The sequence below is a fragment of the Crassostrea angulata genome, chromosome 9 (genome assembly GCF_025612915.1).
Source record: "Crassostrea angulata isolate pt1a10 chromosome 9, ASM2561291v2, whole genome shotgun sequence".
Lineage (NCBI taxonomy): Eukaryota > Metazoa > Mollusca > Bivalvia > Ostreida > Ostreidae > Magallana > Magallana angulata.
In genome coordinates, this window is record NC_069119.1 from 16,044,684 (window position 1) to 16,068,265 (window position 23,582).

Sequence of the window (23,582 nt, forward strand, 5' to 3'; positions counted from 1 at the left end):
GTGTATCAATAAATACTTTGGTTATGAAAAGAAAAAAAAGAAAAATCAATCTCGCCGGATTGAGATTTGCATTTAAAGCGGGTGACGATCGAACATTGGAGATTATCGCGGGTTTAATGATTTACACTGCGCTGCTTGGGACACATATAGAAGTATATTAAAATCGGATTTAATTCCATGGGTATATGTTATTTTAATCGCACCCACGATTACATCACTATTACTGTTACATAGATAAGTGTAGATTTGTTTTACGGGAGTTTAATATAGCGTCATGCAGCTGTTAAACGCAGTTGAGCTCATAACTGCACAGTAAGAACTGTAACTCTTCAATGCGTATAAAAAGAGTGAAGAGAGCGAGCGAGCGAGCGAGAGAGAGAGAGAGAGAGAATGATTGAATAAATAGATATACAGTGTAGATGAACTAAAAAACTATGACATTGCATTCGTATTTGAACTAAAAGACTATGTACATTGCATTCGTATTTTTTTTATTTCCTAAATCTAAATTTCTGTTTTTGTCAGTACATAATTACTTTTCACTAAGAAATTTCTTACAAGAAATGTTATACAATTCAAAAAAAAACCCCTGTTTTTTAAGTCTGTTATATGCATGATTAATTAAGAAGATAGAAATAAAAGTAATGTATTTTTGAGTTTCCTTCTATAACGGAGATTAAACATAAATATGTTAACTTAGTTCAAGAACTGATAAATATTTAATAAAATTTATACACATGTATATAACGTTATACATACAACTGAGAAAATGTTGACTTTTTTGTTTTAGACAAACAATATATACGCGTGTGGGTATTAAATAATGTTCTCAAAATTTAATAATTAATTAATTAATAATTGACTAATTAATTTCTGTGCATATGAGCAATTGAATCTATTTCAAGCTATAATAATCTTTCATAATTTCCAGTTATGTTATAGAGTACACCAATTATCAAATAATTAAGATATATTGTACATATATATACCTGTATAAAATTTCAACATTCAATTCTAAATGCAGGAGCTTCATTTAACCCAGTTTTTTGAGAAGTTTTTAAAGTGCTAATGATTAGGAACTTCTGACATTTGATCTCCGTTTCCGGTTGCGAACGCAAGATATCTTTTTTCTTTCGTTTAACTTATACCTTCAAAGAGGGGTGCAACTGCATGCATGTACTAAGACCATCAAGTCAATTTGGACGCTTTTTAATAATGTTGACACAATTTCGCCATAAAACCCCCGCTAGGTAGTACTATCCCGCAGGTACGCTTGTAAAAAAAAGATGAATCGCACAGAGGAAGATGACTCAAGGGCGCTATCTATATATGGCCCGCGCATCGCAATAGACTTACCCTATACCTGCCAGTGCGCGCGGACTTGACCACCCCCATCGATGCAGTGGAATCGTTCACACTTACATGTATCTTGAGGAGAAAAGGTTTATACGCCGTCATTGAAGAAAACAAGGAATGATGTATTTATAAATACCAACAGACGGACCGATGCTAAAAATTTTTGTTCTCCCTCTCTCTATAACTTCTTGTGTTTAATTCTAATTTTTAGAAGAAAAAACGTTTCATTGTGCCAGGAACGATGGATTCTTCACCAGTGATGGATTCTCGGATTCTTTCAAAATGTTCGGGGTGTTTCAGAGAAAGGAGGATGTTGGGATTAAGGATTAACCCCATCACGGTGACTCTGGCTATCTGTTTTATTTTTCTATGCTTTCATCATCAGCCAGTGTCTGCTTTTAATTTGGATATAAAGACTCCCTTAACGCAGAGGGGAAACAGGGGAGATATGTTTGGATATTCCGTAGCTCAGCATATCGACCAGGGCAACTCTTGGTAAGATTTAAGTCAACAGGTGAGGGGAAGGGGGCAATGGAATATCCCCCCTTTCCATATCGCCCCCCCCCAACAAAAATTCGTTACCGTCCAATAGAAGTGTCAGTGTAATTGAAAATCTTGGTTCTCTGTTGCCGTTCATCTCTTTGACTGTGTTGTGTGTGTATAGATAGCTAGTGTAAATGGAGGGGAAATGGGGTTGACCCCCCCCCCCCCGAAAAAAATGCCTGAGATGTCAGTGTAATAGAAACTCTTGGTTCTCTGTTGCCATCTATCTTTTGAATGTGTTGTTGGTGTGTATGGTTTCTTTGTGGGGAAATTCTATTCTTGGCTAAATCAGATGCATTTACCTCATCCCCAAAGATAACACCCCACCACGTAACGGGAAGATGACTGCAGGCTGCTGTTCAATCAGATCATAGAGAGGCATTCACCCCTAGCATCCTCTGGGTTCTGACAAGAGGGGGTTAACAAGGTCATTAGTGCTACTTCCTCTCTGTAGAAAATCCTGTTTTTAGACTGGCATGGGCTCTTTGGATGGAGAGGCCCATTCTGAAACCCTAGCTCGCACGCTCTTGAAAACCAAGGACTTTTGCTGCTTAATTATGAACGATTTCAATTTGGTTAGGGTTTCTGTTTGAGTATAGTTAGGGTTTGGTGTGTAAATGCATGACTAACATAACGAGTCAAGTCATTGTTATAAAACCTTCTAGGCTGTGTCCGTGGGTCTTGCGTGGCTGGGTGTGTCTTTGATTGATGCTTAGCGAGAATTCATCACGTACATGTATATTTACTGTCCATCCTCGATCCCTTTATATATATGAAAACATCTAAACACCAAGGAAATAAATAAGAAAATTAAACATCCCCCGAAGCAAGATCCGATAGATCATAATTATATGTATATATACACACGAGCGGAAACTCTGTCCGAATAGCAGGGGGCTGCACGTGTATACGGACGCGCCTCAGGGGAATCCTTATCAACGGAGGAATTACGGTGGTCCATGTGCGAGGGGGTGAAGAAACGGATTTCCTTGGTAATATCAAAAGATAGGAAACGACCCGCTGAGAAAATATACGACCAGAGTGGCTTATGCATCTCTCTCTTGACCCCCTGAAGTTAAATATGCACCCATAAAAAAATTTCACAGGCTTTCACGCGCATCGTTAGATGTCGCGCGTGAAGCATGACATTTTTAGCACCCGGGGCTGATAATTGTTATAACGACGAAACAAGGTTTTTATGATTATTTAAGTCAGATGTACGGACTGGATAGCAGGACCAATCTTATATTAATTAAATCTGATTTTGATTTTTCTCTCTTTTTTATTTTCCATGTGCAAATATTGTGATCGACCACTGTGAGGGTAACGACATCTGGAAGCAAATAGCACAAATAACAAACGATACAAATTAACAACATTCCTAAAATGTCGATTTAGGTAGGAACAGCAATAGCTGTCACCTCAAATATTCGCATCTGCAGTTGTAACATAAAATCGCAACGTTTGATGTTTGATACACCCCCCCCCCTCCCCGAAAAAAAGCGCCTATAGATAGCGTTAGGGAAAATTGGGCCAAAATGATTTGTTCTTTGGCTCAGTCTACATTTATCAGTTTATAGTGTAATTTCCGATCGTAGGACTTTTCGCGGACACTGGTCGCTTCTCCTTACACATCCCGGTGATTTATGACGACGAACATGCCAATATTCTGAACGGCACTGCTTTCCGTGTTTTGATTAATGTGGCAATCATTCGTAACATCGGTATTTTATGTCTAGTTTTGATGGATGATGTCCGAAACCGCACACTCGTAACGGACCGAGTGTTTACCGACCTGTTCATGGACGTGCACGTGTTGTTAGTCAATAATTAGCTGATAACAAACCAGAACGAACCCTGATGCGTGTCACTTGAGAACGTCCAAGTACTATAGTCCTCTCAACTGATGAATGGGGGACCCAGCTCGTCCGTCAGAGAAATTGATCGACTAATGAAGCAAATTCGGTCCATTGACGCAAGTCAATAGATCTATTCAGTACATTGACTAAAAAGTTATGTCTTAGACCCCTGTATACATGTCTCAGAGAGAGAGAGAGAGAGAGAGAGAGAGAGAGAGCTTTGACACAATTTTCTACCAGTCCTGTAGAGAACGTCAAAAGAATACGGTAGGCCTAGCAATTTTTTTGTTCGTTTTTGTACAAACTAAAATGGTTGTTAGACTAAGTTGTAACTATAAAAATAATTTCAATATAAAGATTGGATTATTTATTTGAACCCCAACTCCTTCATTACCTTAAAATACATGTAGTTGTCGGACTATTGCAGATGGTGAACAAGTGACTACTGTACTATTCCAAAATGGGGCCCCTGTGAAAACTCATTACATTAATACCCCTGTGCTATTGAAGCTATTCCTAGCCAGAATGACAGCATTAATGATAACAGTATGTAAGGTTAAACACACTGTTAATCAGTTAAACATCTGTAAAATGATAGCTATTGATGGATTGGCCAGTTATATGTATATGTAATAAAGCCAGACGAGTCAGCCATAAGGGAAGAGGAAATGAGCTAAAATATCTCTGGACTTTCTCGTGTAGTCAGAAATATTATATACCAAGTAATACATATACCGGTATACACAAAGGGAAAATGGCAGATGATTTAAGTTTTTATGATAAATTATATATAAATGCATTCAAGAATTTATATATTGGTATTTAGCAAAATTCAAGGGTAAGGGTATATAGTCAATGAAACTGTGTGGTAGTTAGTGTAAGAATTGACCTTAATTTAATGTCCAAACTACAAATAATTGGAATGTTTTGTGGATAGTTGGGATGTTTTGTGGTTAAAATGTTTGGTTTTCGCAGGGCACCTCAAAAGATTTAAATATAGGAAAGCCATGTGAAATTTTTGTTTAACCATAAACAAAACTTGGTGCCCACTTATATTAAAGCTATGCTGATTATTCCCTACATGGACCGGTAAATAATGTGCAGTATGTACCACTGTGTACAAGTCTGATTCAAGATTTAACACTTCTGTCTGTTGCACTAGATGAATTGAAAACTCAGTGGCTTTGGTAACATTATGTGCATCATACACTGATGAATCATTATTGTACATATACTTACAACATTTTATGAATAGTTTTTAGGTATTTTAAAGATTACATAACCTATTTTTATGGTTTAAATGAGGCCAGTTATAGTTCTCGTCACTTTATTCAGCAGATAAATACCGTAATAAAGCTTTACGATTGAAACCTTCTCTGTAGCATGGTGGGAAAATTATTATGAATTCCTAAAAGAAAGGCTGATATCGGCATAATTTGTTTTGATATGTATAGTATAGTTCAAAATTTTTAGATATGGAAGGGTTGAATGATGTGGAATGCATGTAGACTTTTAAACATTGATTTACCTGCCATAATGTAAAATCAGAAAAAAAAACCCTACATTACCGTTTACGTGTATAGTTTTAAGTTAAATAACGATTTTAAAAGCAGAGCTCTTGATTTGACATCACCCATTTAATTTATACATGAACTTTCAACATTGGGGGCATGCTAGATGTTTTTGGGGGCTTTTTTTTGAGGGGGGGGGGGGGGACATGAACTGCTGTACTTTACTTGTAAGTAAAGATAATATACCTGGTAAGCAGAACAATGACCCACTAACTAGTGCTGCTACCATGAAGATGGCACAAATAGATTACTGCTGACATTTTTAGAAGAATCTGCAAGCTGTTAAAGTTAGCAGTGCATTGCAGTTTTTGTGAACCTCAAGTAAGACTTGTATCGATTGTTGTTAAGATAGGGACCAGTCAAATTTCGAGAACCCATTACCCCTCCCCCTTCCCCCTCCCCCTCTGTGTCTTGACAATTGAAGGAGAAAGAGGGTGGGGTTGGTTTGTGTCTTTTTTATAAAGATGGGGATTGGGTCTTTTGACTGTGGTGATAGTAACAGAGGAAATTGGATTTGGGTGAGATTAAGTCTGTCTGGGAAGGAGTTGGTCAGAATATTCCAAGCTTTATCCCTAACTGCATGATTCTAGAAGTCATATGGTTAACGGAAATGTGTTTAAAATAAGTATTAGATTTAGCGGTATAGTTTGAATTGTTGGAAATTTAAAGCTGTTTGTCATTTGATACGATCAAGGCCAGTTATAAAAGGGAGAATGACCCTAGGGTTGCCAGAGAAGACATGTAATTTAAAAAAAAAATAATTAAAATTTACATGGACACAGTATCTATATCAGATAAAGGTGACACTTGTCATTTTAAAGACATGCCCCGGTTATTTTTTTACCCCTCATATAAGGATCTTTGAATTTCGTGATAAAATGCAATAAAAACAGGACTGTTTACAAAAAATCTGTAAAAGGGGTTAAAGCCCCCCCCCCCCCCCCAATGTAATGTACATAATGTAAGTTGTGTAACAAGAGTTATTGTCTGTTTTACTTTACACTATACATTAGGAAAAGTTATTTTCATGTTACATTGCCATTATTGAAGAGTACGTTGCACATGATGTAATGAGAGCAACTGTTGTTGCATGAGATAATTAAGACCAAGTTACTCTAGCTGTAATAAGAGTTCTCTACTGTAGAATTGCATTATGCATTACAAAGTTATCTTAAGTTGTGTTACAATGTAATGTTATTGGAGTTTACAATTTGTCTTTTGCAATACAGTGAAAAGATAATCAATTTGTGGTGTAATACAGTGTAACTATAAAGTTATTGGCTGTTGCATTACAGTTGTGATAGATAGTTTGTAGGCTTAGAATATGTAATGCCAGGTTCCTACTAGCTCTAGCTATATAGTGGGTAAAAACCTCTGTAGCTCAATCTGTGGGGCATTGGTTTGTAAACCAAAGGGTCTTGAGTTCCAGTCTAGTTGTGGTCATCTCCCTAATTGGTTAACATTGCAACCAACAAAGTAACCCACACAGAGTAGTTTGAAGATTCTCTTGTGTGAGGTCATTAAGGGATAGAAGTCTCAAAGAAAAGGGGGAGGGGGGGGGGGGAGGAATGAGATAGATTATAGTATTGCCACAATCCTTTTACATATGTAGCTTTAGAATTTATGAATGTTTTGACCTCCAGCTAATTTGGTAAAGCATTGATTTTTTAATCGAAGGATCTCTGGATTAAATCTAGTTGTGGTCATCCCTCTAATTTGTTAATTAAACAATTAATGAAATTGATACTAGTATGTAAAATTATGAGTAAACTGTCCGTTTTGTTACAGGATGGTTGTGGGTGCCCCCAGAGCTCAGACCGGTCAACCAGACATCATTAGGGGTGGAGCAGTTCTCAGGTGTAAAATCAATCCACACAACTTAACGGGCGCCTCAGCACAGTTCTGTCAAATCATTCCTTTCGATGCCAGAGGTAAGGAATTATCAACCCTCTCTTTCTTCCATCTCTCTCTCTTTTCCCTTGCTTAGAACTCATAGAATCTCCTTCATCTTTCTGTCCATCAGTCCCTCCATCTGTCTATCCTTTGGAAAATGCTGACCTCCACATTTTCTTTCAAACACCCCCCTCCTCCTCACTTCAACCACATGTCAAAATAAACCCCTCATAGTCAAAACAATAATTATCTGCAAGTTTACCACAATATAAAGCAATATACAGGTGTAGTATTCATGTACTCTATACAATTCATCAGACAATGACATTTTGAGGTTTTTGCTTTGGTTTTCAGGTAATGAACAGCGACTCAGTCCCGGGGGAAACTACCAACCCATCGAAGACAAAAACAACCAATGGTTCGGTGCAACAGTCGTCAGCTCCGGAGAGAGTGGCCATATTTTGGTAAAACTTGAATTTTGTGCATGTTAACATGGGTACTGGACCAATGGTGTGTAAAAATTCATCATTTTTGCTCAGCATCAGAAAAATGATTTTCAACAATAAATATGGGCTTACTTACTCATGCATATTGTGATAAAATATACTGCAATGGAGGGTCAAACTCTCGTTTGATTATAAGTGGAGTTTTGTAGAGCTAGACTTCCACAATGTATATTGAAAGCCCGTAATACAATTTCATAGCACAAAAAGATGAATCTTTAAGTCAAATGGCCAACTACTGTACACATAGAAATATTCGCCTCGTTTTTATTTCCGCCCCTTTTACCGTCATTGTCAGTGGGCGAATTTAAGACTGGGCAAATTCCAATGTCTCAAATGATCTCTCTTTTTACACAACTTTAATTGGGCAAATTCAAGACATGGTGAAACTGCAAGTGGAAAAGGGCTAATATATATATACCAGTGGGTGAAAATAACCCTGCATACATGTTTACAGTACTATCGGCTTGGGTGTTCCATCAATAGCAGTTGGCAACGTGTTTCATAACAAATGTTTTCAAAGTGAATTCAGTGACTTTGATGTTTACAATGTATTAATTAACCATAATTAACCTACTGGGAAGATACAGTATATATATCTTTAATTGAAATCTTCTTTCTGCCCAAGTATAACGCAAATTTTGTCCTAATGAAACATGCAGGGAGATAATATAGCATTGAATCATGATTTTTTGAAGTATACACTCTCATAACTGCAGCGGTGGGTGCATACAAATTGAGTAACGTGCGTTAGCCCGTTATGAAAATTTGTATGCACGCACCGCTGCAGTTATGAGAGTGTATACTTCAAAAAATCATGATTTAATGCTTATATTTACATTTTTTAACTTCTTGCCTTGTCTGCAAATGGGATTCATACCTTAAAATTCCTATCTTACCCTAAGGGTAAGTTAATATTAATGGAAGAGCCACAGTAACAGCCACCAACGTGAACTTTGATTTCCGCTCGTGACATTGCAGTTTACAGCGTTCAATGTTTGTGACGTCATAATAAAACTCGTCAATTTGACCTTTGACTACTTGTTGCATTTAGAGGCATTTGAAGATCACAGAATTTAATGGAAAAACACAGTAGAATGTAAATATAAAGATTTAGATGTTGGTTCTATAGTTACATATTGATTCATTTTGGTAATCAATTGAAAATTGAGAATTAAGATAGATATCAAAATTTGTTGTCATGTTTTGAGTGATATACTCATATAAAGTCATGGACATATTTTAGAATGTATATAAATATAATAACTACATGTAATGTGTTCTCATAAAGATTATTTTTATACATCAAATTGCAATACTGGTACGTATAATTGTTTAGTAAATTTAATTTTGGTTTCTAAATTGGCACTTCGCAAATATGATGAATTTTATGTCAATTTCCCAACTGGAATTTCGCAAATATGAAAAGTCGGAGAACCTACAATCGATGCACCTGTATTGTTACTGAAATTTGTGACGATTTTAATTTTAATTAATTTTAATTTTGAATTCATCATTGAATCATGATACTTAAGCCAATCCTATAGCGCTCTATGAAGAGGTTGAACATGGCAATAAGGCATCCTTTGATTGGGATGGAGCACATGCCATGGTTCATGAGAGTTAGAACTTGATGAGGCATAGTACGTAAACTGTTAGGAAAACAGTAGGAGTGCGTAATGGCAATGGCATCAACTGGTGTAGAGGATGGGTTATAAATAGCCGTCGGTATTAATCATTCGCAAGAGATGTACTTGCAAGAATTACACAAAGAAACTGTCTGTCACAATATATAAGTATGTACCTATGTATGTAAGAGATGGAGTCAAGATGGACGTGTTACAACATACAAGTACTGAAAAAATGCATTGCTAGCTGGGACAAAGCCACTTTTGAATGAAATATGAAAGATTTGAATTAAGATTTTTGAAAGTTTATAAGAGACGGAGTTAAGATGTTACAATATACAAGTACTGAGAAAATGCATGCACTACTGGGACAATTAATTTAAAAGCCCCTTTTGAATGAAATATGAAAAAATTAAAAAGAAATAATCGTAGAAGTTTGTAAAAAATGGAAGTCAAGATGCTACAACATACAAGTACTGAGAAAATGCACTACTGGCCGGGGCACATAAAGCCCGCTTTGAATGAAATATGAAAGATTTTTTAAAAATTTTGGACGTACTTTCATTCTTTATCAACCTGTGCATTACATTACATAAACCAAACAGCTCCTTTGTTTGAAATTTTGCATCACGAGAAAATTGAAACCCAAAACGTGACTGCCATGGTGAAACTCAACTGCATAATACTGATATTACCAGACCTGTTAAAAAAATATATTGATGCTCCACATCCAAACACTGCTGAAAAACATAAAAATAAATTGCTTCATACACTGTAATCATTGAAAGATGTGAGTTAATATAAAAAACATATGAAATGATAATTATAAAGTATGCATCGTACAAATGAGTCAGTCTTCTGAAGGAAGATGAGACAAAGTTGTTTTTTGGGGTTTTTTTTCGCAGACATATACCAGTAGTGCAAAGAAAATATGAATTTTTTTTTTCTGAAAAAGCATGGATGGGAAAAATATTTTAAAATATTAAGATAAGCTGAGTCAAAAATAGATTGATGAATCAAAATCTTTGATCAAGATACAGCCCAGCATGGTGTAGATGGAGGCCCGGTAGATAAATAATATTTATAAGATGATTTTGAAAATTAGGGCATTTATCTTGGCCTTCACATTTGATGCAAATGGTTGATTTTCTACAAAGCTGATACGTCTGACATATTAGACACACCACAATTTGATTTAATTAAAATCGGTAAATTGCTCCATGAAATTATTTGTGCAGAAAATTATGTCCAGAGGTATTAAATTTGTGGCCATCTTTAGACTACCTAGTACACTGTGAAATCATCAATATTCGTGGGGGCTGTAATTGTACAAATGTGAATTTTATAACCGTACAATCGAAGCCTTATACAATCATGAAAAATTGTTGGGATAAGCCAATTTTACATCCGTAATATTGAAAAATACAGTCATTTATGTAGTTGATATTTACACGGTAATTAAGAAATCTGCTTTATGTAAAGATTCGGTGAAGTTGGTGGAAGTCCAGCATTAAATTGTTTATACTAGACCCATGTAGCATATAAACTTCATACGAGCAATTTCACATGTTCAATTTGGAATGAACAATTTCACATGTTCAAGAACATCTTTTGAATCTGTCTAGAGTCTGTGTAGATACACTTGCAGCATACACAGCAGGCACCAGACGTAAACAATGAAGCCCCCCTTACTGAGGCAGAAGGATTGAAGTAATTTCATCCATACGCCTGTATAAATACCACAGCACACATCAGATAATTGCAGAATGTGCCAAAAAACCTATTGTGTGAAAGGGGAAATTTTTTTAACTCCATGGAAACTTAAAAAAAAAAAAAAAAGTCAGCAAACATTGCACATGCAGAGCAGACTGATCAGCTGTTGAGTAAAAACATCTGGGATGATGTTAAAGTGTTTCTAAACATGCAGTTTTAATTTAATTGAAGACTATTGCATGATCATTTTCAGAGCCCTGTTTATGTGAACCGGTATTTTGAATTGAGTTTACAATTACAGTGTATTTGATTTAATTATACAAAGTATGGTTATCAATACATGAATCTGCAAAAAAAAATTTGTAAAATCGAATGATGCATGTATATACCCTTTCAGACTTAAAATGTTACCTTTATATATCTTGAGCATAAAATATTATATTGAATCACAGTAGTTTGTGAGACTTAATTATGGCTTGATCGATTTACTCATTAATTCAGTTAATATAAATGTTACAATAACCTGTACATGCACATGCAGTACCGGTATATAAATTTAAAATATTTGTCCATTTTTCAGGCCTGCGCACCCAGATATGTGTACCTGTCGACCCAGCTCAACAAGAGAGAACCTGTGGGCACCTGTTATCTGGCCCGCTCGGGCAGCACCAGGTTTGAGGAGTACTCTCCCTGTCGAGGAAGTAAGGGGCCCAGTCAGGGCAGTTTATATCCATGATGAAAACTCTAAACTAACCTTTATGTATAAAGACAAAATTACTCAAAATGTAGAGATGCATATTATGATAAACCTATTTTTTTTTTTCAATTGGTGATTTTTTTTTTAGATTTAAGGCTAACATCAATTTTCTTTTTCTTCTATAGAGCAATTGTAAGGCTAAATTACCTTAAAATCTGATAATTTTCTTCTGACAAATGGACTATCAATTTAAATGCAATTCATTGTATAATATATTAGTATTCCATGATTATTTTGAATATTTCTATATATCCTTTATCCAGAGGAGCCATGAGAAATTTCCATATAGTTATTTTATATGTATGATAAAAAATATTTAGTAAGAATATCAATTATACCTGCATGCATAATAAGATATATTGCTCATTACCAGTAGATTTGATACATGCTGTTTTAAATTTTGTCCCCCTTTTAATTGAAGCGTGACATCATTTTAATATTCATGAATATGAATCCTGTTTTATAGACAAATTTCAACCACCGGGTAAATAGTCCGATTATTTTTATTTGAGCAAAGTATTGCAGTGAGGTGACGCATACTTAATAAATGTGTCTATAAAGATTAAATTGATTGAAGTGTCAATCTTTCTTTATTGGCATCAGCCAATGAAAACATTGCTGGCAGATACATGGGTCTTACCATTTTATTTTTATTTTTGAATATGGGCATGCAAGTTTCTTTTAATTTTGGCATACCGTAAAACCTTGCCTGACCTCATTTGCCTGGCTTGGCCTCAACTTTTGACCTCAAATTTGGCTTGGCTTGGAATTTTAGCCTGCCAGGCCTCAAAAATTGTCCTTAATTGTTTTTTTTTATGAAAATGGCAACAAGATTTTTTATCAAAACTTCACTTGTGTAAAAATTATGGAAGGAAAAGGAAAAAGTACAAAAAAAATGAAATTAACTGATAAAAAAAATAAATGGAAACACATATGGCGTATTGCTCATCCATTGGAAATTTGTAAAATCTAAAAATAGACATGTATCTGTACAAACAATGATTGGGTGGAAACTTTCATCTTTCATCGAACAATAATAATTCTTGAGTGATATTTTTTTTTTCTTGTGCTTACTAAATGTTGAAACTTTCTAACCCCTGGAAAACAAACCTGCTTCTATAATGTTCAGACATTGGGGGTTTTATTATAAACCCACAACAAGTCTTCACTTGCATATAGAATTATGCAACATTCTGACGATGATTAGATTAAATATATCAAAAAACATGTAATATATAGAACCATTTTAACAAGACCTTGGACTTTCGGTTGGACATAGCTATCTATTTCTTGCGTCAAAACAAATTAAAAATGATGAGGTTTCAAGCGAAATATGCACTGATTGCGTAGTCTTAGCTCAAAAGCCAGACAAATCTTGTTGATTTCAAAGAGCAATGGCTGAGTGGCCAGCAATGAAATAGACAGGTCTACGTCACATTGCCATTTGACACAACTACCCAAAGTCCAAGCTCTTGTTAAAATGGTTCTAACAGATTGGTATATTATCATGAACTTCAATACAATATTCAACTGGTACTTTGGTGTGTATGTATATCTACAACTATGCCAAATAAACATAACGCTTGACTTGTAAATGCAATCTATAGACTGGAGGTACCTTTTAAAACTCTGTAACGCCAGTGGGAATCGATATTTAAATTCTATTATATTATTCATTAAATATTAACAAAATTATTTTCTTTTATTCATCAATTATTAACTAAATATTAAATAACTATATTATGCAATTTATATTAATTGATATGATAACTAAATACAAGGAAGATGGATGGGTTTTGCAAAACCTGTTTAAATTTTTTTGGGCATTATATTCAGTAAATCCAAAGCCATTTCTGAACCCCTATACACATCCTCATAACTTTTTAAAATAACGATCAAATAGAACTCCAATAGACAGATGTGTTTTAATGTCTTTAGTATCAAATTTATCCCTAAATTTATATTTCCAAATATGACTGTGTCTGCTTTGAAATAAAGTTTCGTTACGCTTTGCAGAACACTCTCAAGAGCTTTGAACGTCAAAATTTTAAAAACATTTTTATGTTAAAAAAAGTAACGATTTGCTGTGTTTTAATTCTGTTGAGGCATTTTTTGAGTTACGCCATTGACTTAATTGTTTTGTAATTTGGTGTGTATGCTCTTGTGTGTGTACATGTTTGTGTGTGTTTTTCTCTGGTGCTGTAACAATGCCATGGTTCTCTGATTTTAGATGTTGATTTACTCAGAGAAACCGTCGACCAATACCACAAATCTGGATACTGTCAAGCGGGCTTCTCTGTAGCCATGGCGGCTGTAAGTTCAAATCTTCATCGCAAAGCAAAAAAATGTCAAGATTTTAATTTATTTTTTCTCTACACGTCTGCACAACAGTATAAAAGAACACAATCATCAAGTTCAAATAAATCCACAGAACCTGACCGTGATTCCTTCCTTCCAAAAGAAGCAAATGAGATTTTTTTTTTTTGGTTTTATTTATTCAACTCGATCCTTGCATATAGCATGATTAGTGCATGACTAATTTCTTTGAATGCATACTGAATGCTGGCATGATTAAACTTAATTACTAACATTGTTACGTACGAGGTACTGAAGCTTAATTTCATTAAATCAAGTTTCTTTTTTTTTTTCAAAATGTAAACATCTTAATCAATAACAGACAATGAAACAATTAAGTCTACTAAAAGTACAACTCACCTGCAACTGTTCATCACAGGGTCACTTAACCGGCCTTGAACTTTGAACTTTGTAGGTCTGACGTCAAGGTCATATATGTGCTGATTTCTGTTACAGATGGCATTAGTAGTCTAATGTTGTGGGGCTATCATCGAGTCGGATTTTGTCAGGCAGGGATGTCTGCCTCTTTCTCGCAAGTGAGTTCTCCGTGCTTGTTTTTACGAGTCCCTGTCAGTTGATTACTTTAATTTTGAGACCTTTGCTTTTCAGGGTTGTAACCATGGTAACTTCAGATATGTAGCTTTACAAGAATTAGTTATCGGATTTTTCAAACCAAATTTTTCCTTGCATCTAGTCATTGTGGGAAGCATTACAGAGTTCATAGTAAGGACAGTTAGAATGGGTCTCTATAAGTAATCATTTGGTGCTAAGATTTAACTTAGATGTTGCTGAGAAAACAACAAGAACATATTTGTGTACACAACTGCAAATTCCTCTGCCTCCTTTGTTTAAGCATAAATTAGCTATTTTAGGAAGGAGCTTTTTCATTTAATTAATTAGTTAATGTTATACAGATACAATCACCCTATCTCCTATAGCTGAGTATAGTAACATTTAAGGGTATATACACAGACAATTTGCACATCTGATACCTTCTATATACAACTTGCATAAAAAGCATTGCAGCATAAAGCGTAGGACTTGCCAGTGTGAGCATTGAAAATTGTCATACTTAAACAATTGTCACATCTTTAGCTACTTTCATATGTACAAGCATAGTTCATATTGGAAGCATTGCAGCAGAAATTCATAATAGCTTTATTATTGTAAATGGGAGCATATAAACATAAACTTGTACTGAGACAGATGTTGCATCTTCTAGACTTCTACCAAGTATAAACTGTTGCTTTAAAGGGGGGCACACTTTAGTTTAATGTTATACAGCCACAATCATCACGTCATTTTCTCCTATCTTAAAGAGAGAGAGAGAGAGAGAGAGAGAGAGAGAGAGAGAGAGAGAGAGAGAGAGAGAGGAGAGAGAGCAAAAGCAATAGCAATAGAGCACTTCAGAAAGAGAGAGAGAAAGAAAGAGAGAGCTCTTCAGAGAGAGAGAATAAGTTAACACTAGAGAGAGAGAGAGATCTTTGGAGAGAAAGAGAGAGAGAGAGAGAGAGAGAGAGAGAGAGAGAGAGAGAGAGAGAGAGAGAGAGAGAGAGAGAGCACATAAGTATATAATGTTGTTCATGCAGACACAATCACCACATTTTCTCTGCCTTTCATGCAAGGTCAGATAAAACCCTTATGTATACACCAACATTGCTTCATGGTAATCACATGTGAGCATGGAGGCACATATTACATATATTTCTTTCTTCTATAAATGCTTCCTGTAGTTGATAAGGTATCTTATTACAATGTTATATTGTTATGTGAGTTGATAATTAAATCGGTTGCTAATTAAGTGAATCTAAAGGAAATACTATTTATTGAACCATTATATTGTATTGACTTAATTGCTCAAATAACTTAATTTCTTGCTTTTAAGTCTTGCTGCCTATTTAATTAAGTCTCTTGGTTATGCTAGCTGTTTACCCATAACCTTTTAATATTAAGCAGATTCCATTCTGCACACTTTAATTGTTTTTCAAATCAAAATTGGCATGTTAAAAAAATTAAATGATAAAAATCAAACACTTAATTTTATAAAACCAGTGTTTTAAAGTTAAAAGAAAATACAACCCTGGAAATATGATATAAACATCCTACATGTATTTTCAAAAGTAAAATACATTTTCCTAAAAAATGACCCTAATATTAATAAATAGCCATAGAAACTTTTTTTGGCTTGTCATAATTACTGTGTAGAAGAAATTGTGATTGAACGCAGGTGACAGATTTATGTATTGCAAGCAAACATGAGGGGCTCTCTATGGGTGTGTTGATTTTGTAACATAAAGATATAACATATACTGTACAACATATTCAGGCTGACCATAAAAGCTAATGACTTAAGAACGAGCGAGGGAATCAGTGCCCTATGATGCTGTTATTTGCCGGTAGTTGCTGTTTTGCCCCTTTAAGATATTCGTATAATACCATGCAGAATATTACTTAAGAAAATCATCATTATTTTAGAGCAACTGCAACTTTATTATTGAAAAATGAATGCACAGTATTTATATGCTTAATTATCTACTAATTAATTTACCTAAGTTGTATAAATTATGGAAAGTTGCTGGATAATTTTGAAAGGATAAAAAACCCCATGACAAATTTACAATTGTCAATATTAGTTAGGAAGGGAAAATTTGTTACTACGGTTCATCTAAGATGGTAATGTAAAAACATTTTGCGTGGTTTGTTATTTTGACACATTTATTCGCAGTACATATATGTTATGCAAATCATATTCTGTGTTTTGCCCTGGGTAAGTATGAATAAGTAATAGCTATAGTATACTGCTGTAGATGTAGGTGTATAATAGTGCAAGGATCAAATGTGCATTTAATTTGGTGAAATACCAGCAATATTAAGACTGTTTGTTGTTTCTGAATACAGGGAAAGATTTTCTCCCATTTTATTTTCCCCCTTTTCACCCCCCATTTTTCAGCGAGTAAAGGACTAAGTGCAGTTTTATGCATTTTTTGCCCCCAAAATCATAGTTTTAGAAAGAGCTTTAAAAATAAGGTGAAATATAGTTAAAATCATATTGGAAATAAAGGTGTAAAAGGTTATCACCACAGTGACGTCATAATGTAGATAAGACGTCATGAAGATTGCATTATTTTGATAAATTGAGGTTTTGTAGCAAAATATGGGTGTTTTCCGATGGTTTTTTGACTGGAAAACATCGAGCGCAGGCTTGCTCAAGTACCATATTTAAGTATAATGTGTATAACTATCTGAAGAAAAACATATGTTAAAATCGCACTTGAGCAGACCTGCGCTCTATACTTCTGAATGCAAAATATATAGCAAAAATGAGAATATTTTCATTTGTTTGCAAATTTGCGAGATTTGGGCCAATTAGATGACGTCATAGATACACAGTGAATGAGCAATGATGACTAAAATCATTATTAAAGTTATAGGCATCCTCTATACAATGATTTGTAAAGATTTTATTTTTATACGATACTATTTAAAAATTGGTTGAAATCGGGGGCAGATATTTGATCATACCGCACATAGTCCATTAAGACTTGGCAATTAAAGTCCAATGTCTCGATCAAATTATCTCTCTTAAAACACAACTGTGTGGGGGCGAATTCAAGACGAGGCGAAAGCGATTGCAAGTGTAGAAGGGTGAAAATTACATGGGGCGAAAATAACCCTGTATGTATTACAGTATTGTTGTAATATCATTAGTAAGTTGCAACTACAGATTTTGATTGTATAATTATTATAATTATCATGTGTAATAGTTAGTTGCAACATGATTTAAAACAACTATCATGATTAAGTGCAATCATGAGTTCATTGTGTTTAATTAGTTAGTTAAAACAACAATTACATATACAGTAAAACCTCGTTATCTCGAACTAGATGGGACTAGTTAAAACTTTGAGATATCTGAGTATGCGAGATATCAAGGGTAAAATACTTGAAGTTTAAGTGGTTTGGACCTACAAATTACTTCGAGATATCCATTGTATTCGAGATATCAGTGTTTGAGATACAGAAGTTCAACTGTAGTTAATTGTTTTAGTTATATGTAGTTGCAACAGAAGACTTTTGCAATAGGCCTATATATTTAGTTGATTGCATTAGGCCAATATTTAGTTATTAGCAACATATAACAGAAAGCTCATCAGCAACAACAGTTATTACTGTGTAATTAGCTTGTTGCAACGTGATAGAAAAGATCATCAATGCAAATAGAGAACTCTTAGAAAGCTGTATGAGTGTCATCAATGGCCGTGTAAAAACAAATAGTTCGTGGCATGTTAGAATGTTTGTACTTGATATTAGATGTAGATTATATGTGTAGATATTTAGTCTCAGACTTCGTGGAAACGGCTCTATCCCCCTCACTCTCTCAATCCATTCTATATTTACACACACTGCACTCTTTAATACACACTTTTACTTATCTGTCCATGCTCACAAAATTTAAGGTACCGTACTCGGCATCTGCACAATGATATCTCTGTGTTCTTTTAAACTGGTTGAAATTGAATAAAATGTCTTTCAATTTGCAACATTTTACTCTCAATTTACAATATCAGCTGTCAAGCTGTTTTTTTTTTATGATTAACCTGTATGTTGTATGTATGGACTTTTTCAGAACGGAAGTCGAATTTTGATTGGTGCTCCTGGGGCCTTCTACTGGCAAGGTACTAGACAGTTGATGTCTGTTCTTAATCTCGGAAAATAAAATTTGTTGACTTGATGTCTATTTCAATATTCAAGATAGCAAGCATAATTATACTTCAGCTGTGTATTCCTTAATGACCCCCCCACCCCCCCACCACCAAAAAAAAAATACATTAACCAGAAAATCCCTCTGACAAAGATCCTGCATTCCACCAATTTAAAAAAGAAATAAAGAAAGAATAATTCTGAACTTTAGCTATCCTACATGTAATCCCTTTAATTACAAAAGGAGAAGAATGGTAAGATAAACCTTTAGTTTTGTTATGCAGGTCAGGTGTACAATTACTGGCTGGACCTAAACAACAACAAACTGTCGACAAGGGAAGAAGGTGCCACTGAGGATAACAAATACAGAGGTGAGAGTTACAGGTCAAAGGTTAAGTGAGTGTCAAATCCAGAGGTCAAAGTTGACAGTTTAAGGTCATATTTATAGGAACATAGCATTGAATGATTATACCAGGTAAATAAATTAATAATGCATATTCCTATGTAAAAAGAAAGACTTTCAATAACCATGTTGCCAGCAAATTGAATTGTAAGAAATGGACTCATGAGCTTCTTCTAAATAACACAGTATACTCCACTTAACTTCCTGTTTACTGCTGGATATATCTAATAGATTTCTTGATCATTCTTTTTCCTCTTTTTGGTTGCAGGATACTCGTCTGCTGTCGGCAATTTTGATGACGACAATATGGAAGGTATGATTCCACTATTTTTTCCTGGGAAATTCGGCTCAGCGCTGTGTTTGAAATTTTGGCCCTATGTTGAATATAGTAATGAACAGTCGGTAAACGTAACTCCTCTTAAACTGCTGCATGGAATTTAGTGAAACTTTGTAGGCATTTTGGACACAATGTGCAAATGTACATATTATCAGGAAAATTTGATTCCATTATTTCCTGGAAATTTCGGACCTTTTGAACTTAGAATGTTTTTAGTCCTTATAAGACAGAGAAATAAATGACTGTAGATATTTGAAGGAAGTTTTTTAATTAATCAAATTATTTTGTGTATTTATTGCATACCTTGCTATTCATTATGTGTATTATGACAAGTAATAGGGGAGCTTTGGGTATGTGCTCACTTTTTCTTTTATTTGATATTCTTTTGTGTAAAATTATAATATTATACTCGGGACTTAATATATATATGTTGTTTTGTGTTTGAGCCCATGGGCAACTATGTAACTTTAAATTTTTAATTTTTTTTTGCATAGATGTTCAATTTTTATACAATATATTATCTTTAACATATACAGGTACATGTACCAGTATATTGACTTTTTCAGACATGTACTTTTGGGCAATTATGACTTTATTTTTTACAGATACAAATCTATATTGCTAATAATCATGCCATACATTGCATATTATTCATTTTCAGACTACGTGGTTGGTATTCCTCGCGCTGAAGGACTTATGGGAATGGTAAGTGGTCATAAAATCCTTATACACATTTAAGGAAAAAGCTCGGCTCTCTGAATAGGTGTTTTGTAGTCCAATTAGATCATTCAGAAAAACGTCTTAATGCACAGATCTCTTACAAGTTCTTTCAAGAGCACACACTTAATGGAGCCCTTCGACACAGCACTTGTGTGCCTTGAAGTGAATGTTGGGTTTTCTATATATACATGTATACTGTACAGAAAAAGGAAAAAAATTCAATACTGGATTACTTTGGTAAAAAAGACCAGTCATGTAATGAAAGTAAAATGAATACAAGTTAGAGCTCTTAATTTTTAACACTATGTGAATATACAGCCCACACGTGCCTTGAAGTGAATATCTGGTTTCTTTTAAAGTGTACAGAAAAAAAAGAAGAAAGTGATATAATAACATTTAGTTTACACTAATACAGGACCAGTCTTGTAGCAAAAAAACCAAAAAAACTTAAGAGAGCTGGGTGGTCATTGCCATTTTTAGACTTGTGGAATCATCACTGTTTGTGAGGGGCCAATCTTTGTGGCGTTCATGAGTAACCTTTGCCCACGAATTTACATCCCCAAAAATGTAACTACAAGCATTTGATTAATATCTATTAAAATTATCACAAACTTCGTTGTTACCAACAAAATTACTTCCCCATGAACTAGCTTTCCACAAAAATTGACCCCAACAACTAAAAATGATTCACAGTATTTTTAACTCCTTTTGATGAAGAGCTTAATAAGAATATATAGGAAACTATTCAACTTAAAACTTAAAGTGTTTGCAATTTTTACTTTATGATCAACTTAAATATAGTTTACTGTGGCCAAAAACATCATATCGGAATAAGGAGTTTAACATACTCTGAATCATTTTTTATTTGTGGGGGTCAATTTTTCGTGGAAAGCCAACACGCATTTTCCTGGTTCATAGGGAAGTAATTTTGTTGGTTACAAGTTCGTCAAATACTGTGGTTTCATCAATATTCGTTGAATACCAATTCCGTTGGATTTCATTGTTTAGTTGATCCACGAAGTTAAATGTTCAATATGACATTGAAGTGCAATTTTTATTAACATTTTGTATTGATAGGGTCATTGGCAACAAATTTATGTATCCTTGAAACGGTAATTTTCACTTTATCCATGAAAATTGATGCCCTTGAATATTAATGAAACCACAGTACCGGTACTATTCAATTTTAAAATAGATCTGAAGGGTTAATTTGTTGACCGTATCCAGTGTCCTTTAAACGTAGAGCAAGAGTGGTTGACCATTAGAAATATTGACAATGCTAAATATTTAATCCATTACAAAACTGGCATTACATTTTCATCAAAATTCTTTTGTAAACACCCATTTGGTGTTAATAATTTTAACCACACCCTTGCTCATGTTTTTGCTTAGAGATTTAGTTTAAGATTGTAGGTGTGAAAATCTTGAAAAGCCAGATTTATTTGTTACGTTTTTATTTTTTTCGTTGTAAGCATTCCTAAATTAGAAGGAGGCAATATGATGCAAATCAATTCCAGTTTGACTGCATGAACAAATAAGAAGTTAAAAGGAAAAAAATATTACCTTAAGGAACTTACGACCTTGCGGAAATTGTCAAAAGTGCAGGAAACATGTTCTTCAGATATACATGTACATGCATTTACAAATGCATAATATTTACATGTTTATTGACTCAGAAGCAAAAAATGTACATCAAAAATTAAAAACTGTTTACCTTGAATGACATTAAAGATTAAAATTATGATACCGCAGTTAGCATTTTGTGACTAAACAAATATAAGTTTAAGATTGTAAGTGCTTTTCTGCAATCTGAATGCCTTAACTTGAAACTCTTGTTTAATATATACCGGGTATATATATTTTTCCGTTTCTATTTTTAGGTTCAGATTTACAACCAGAATCTACAACCTATTAAGAATATAACAGGAAAACAGGTAATAGTTGGTGAAACTGATGCCAGGTGTAATAATCCTGTGTATATAACTTTGAGTACCATAAAGCGCACCATTAGTCTTGCTTCTCTTGAGGAAAGGAAATGGTATCTGACAACAATATTCTGGCAACATATAATTATAATAACCGACTTTTGTCATTGCCCAGCTGTTCTTTGTCACCCTTTGTCACATATCTCCTGACATAGAAACAGAGTGAATTTCTTGAAATACCTTATACCAGAACTTTAATTACAATTGTATATTCAGGTTTTGGGTACATCAGAAGAATTTAAGATGACTTAGAACTTTTCATTAATCAAGCAAATCAAAATCGTTTTTTGGATTTGTTGCCATTTTTTGCCTTGGTAAATTGTTTAGATTTGTACACCAAACAAGTTAACTTTTGCAGCAGGTAAATTTATTTCAATAATCGGTTGTGCAAGATGTAATCCACCTGCTGGTATAAAGACGACACCCCCCCCCCCCCAAAAAAAAAAAACAAAACAAAAAACCCCAAAACCCAAACCCTATTGTATATGTACCATATTGTTGTTTTGGGCACTGAACAACAGGCCAAAAATTGAACCTATCAGCAGTAGTGATGTTTCAACTTAAATAAAAATCAAATGTTTATTCAATCAGGCTGCTTTGTATTTAAGGCCTTCTTTTTTGTATATGCACATAACTTCATAAGCATGTCCAGTTGACATTGAATATTGACTTTGATTTGTTCTTTCCAGATAGGAGCGTACTTTGGATACGCTGTAGCAGTGGAGGATCTCAATGGAGACCAGTAAGTATTATTTAATGTTATGCCTTACCTTATTTCTGAAGAAAAGTTCCCCATCTGTTGTTCCTAAAAAAATATTTTTGTTGAAAAGATCAACTGTATTATGCTTGACTCATAAGTAATATAAGTAATGTTTGTGATTCAAATGCTCTCTCTCTCTCTCTAGTTTAGAGAAAAAAAAATTTTGCAATTATATTATCAATAATTTTATGTTTTCAAAGCTTAATTAAGCAAATTAATACTTTAGTAGACTAGTTCATGATGGGAAATATTGAGGATGACAAAGCTCTTGGAAATCTCATAGAATTTTCTCACACGTGAATAAAATTTGGTTTACAGTACACTGAATAACATTGAATTTCTGTACTGTTTCAGACTTGATGATATCATTGTCGGAGCCCCTATGCACTCGGACAAGGATTCGTCTTCCTATGACACCGGCCGGGTCTACATATACTATCAAGATTTTAGGGTAAGTCACACACCACACACTGAGTATCCAGTAGGGGGGGGGGGGGG

General features: G+C 34.4%; 1 protein-coding gene across 7 annotated transcripts in view; it reads left to right on the top strand.

Moving 5' to 3' along the window:
- The first annotated feature begins 1,344 nt into the window (after positions 1–1,344).
- LOC128162925 (integrin alpha pat-2-like) overlaps positions 1,345–23,582 on the top strand; it is a 44,540-nt gene continuing 22,302 nt past the window's right edge. The window contains exons 1-13 of one of the 7 annotated variants that reach the window (XM_052826349.1): positions 3,970–4,025; positions 4,186–4,304; positions 7,118–7,260; positions 7,577–7,686; positions 11,647–11,767; positions 14,054–14,136; positions 18,806–18,854; positions 19,164–19,250; positions 19,551–19,595; positions 20,281–20,324; positions 22,220–22,273; positions 23,014–23,066; positions 23,439–23,535. In XM_052826349.1, the coding sequence (XP_052682309.1) occupies positions 7,119–7,260; positions 7,577–7,686; positions 11,647–11,767; positions 14,054–14,136; positions 18,806–18,854; positions 19,164–19,250; positions 19,551–19,595; positions 20,281–20,324; positions 22,220–22,273; positions 23,014–23,066; positions 23,439–23,535 (885 nt within the window). In that variant the 5' untranslated portion in view covers positions 3,970–4,025; positions 4,186–4,304; position 7,118. The other 6 variants (XM_052826346.1, XM_052826345.1, XM_052826347.1 and 3 more) reach the window with 6 other exon arrangements.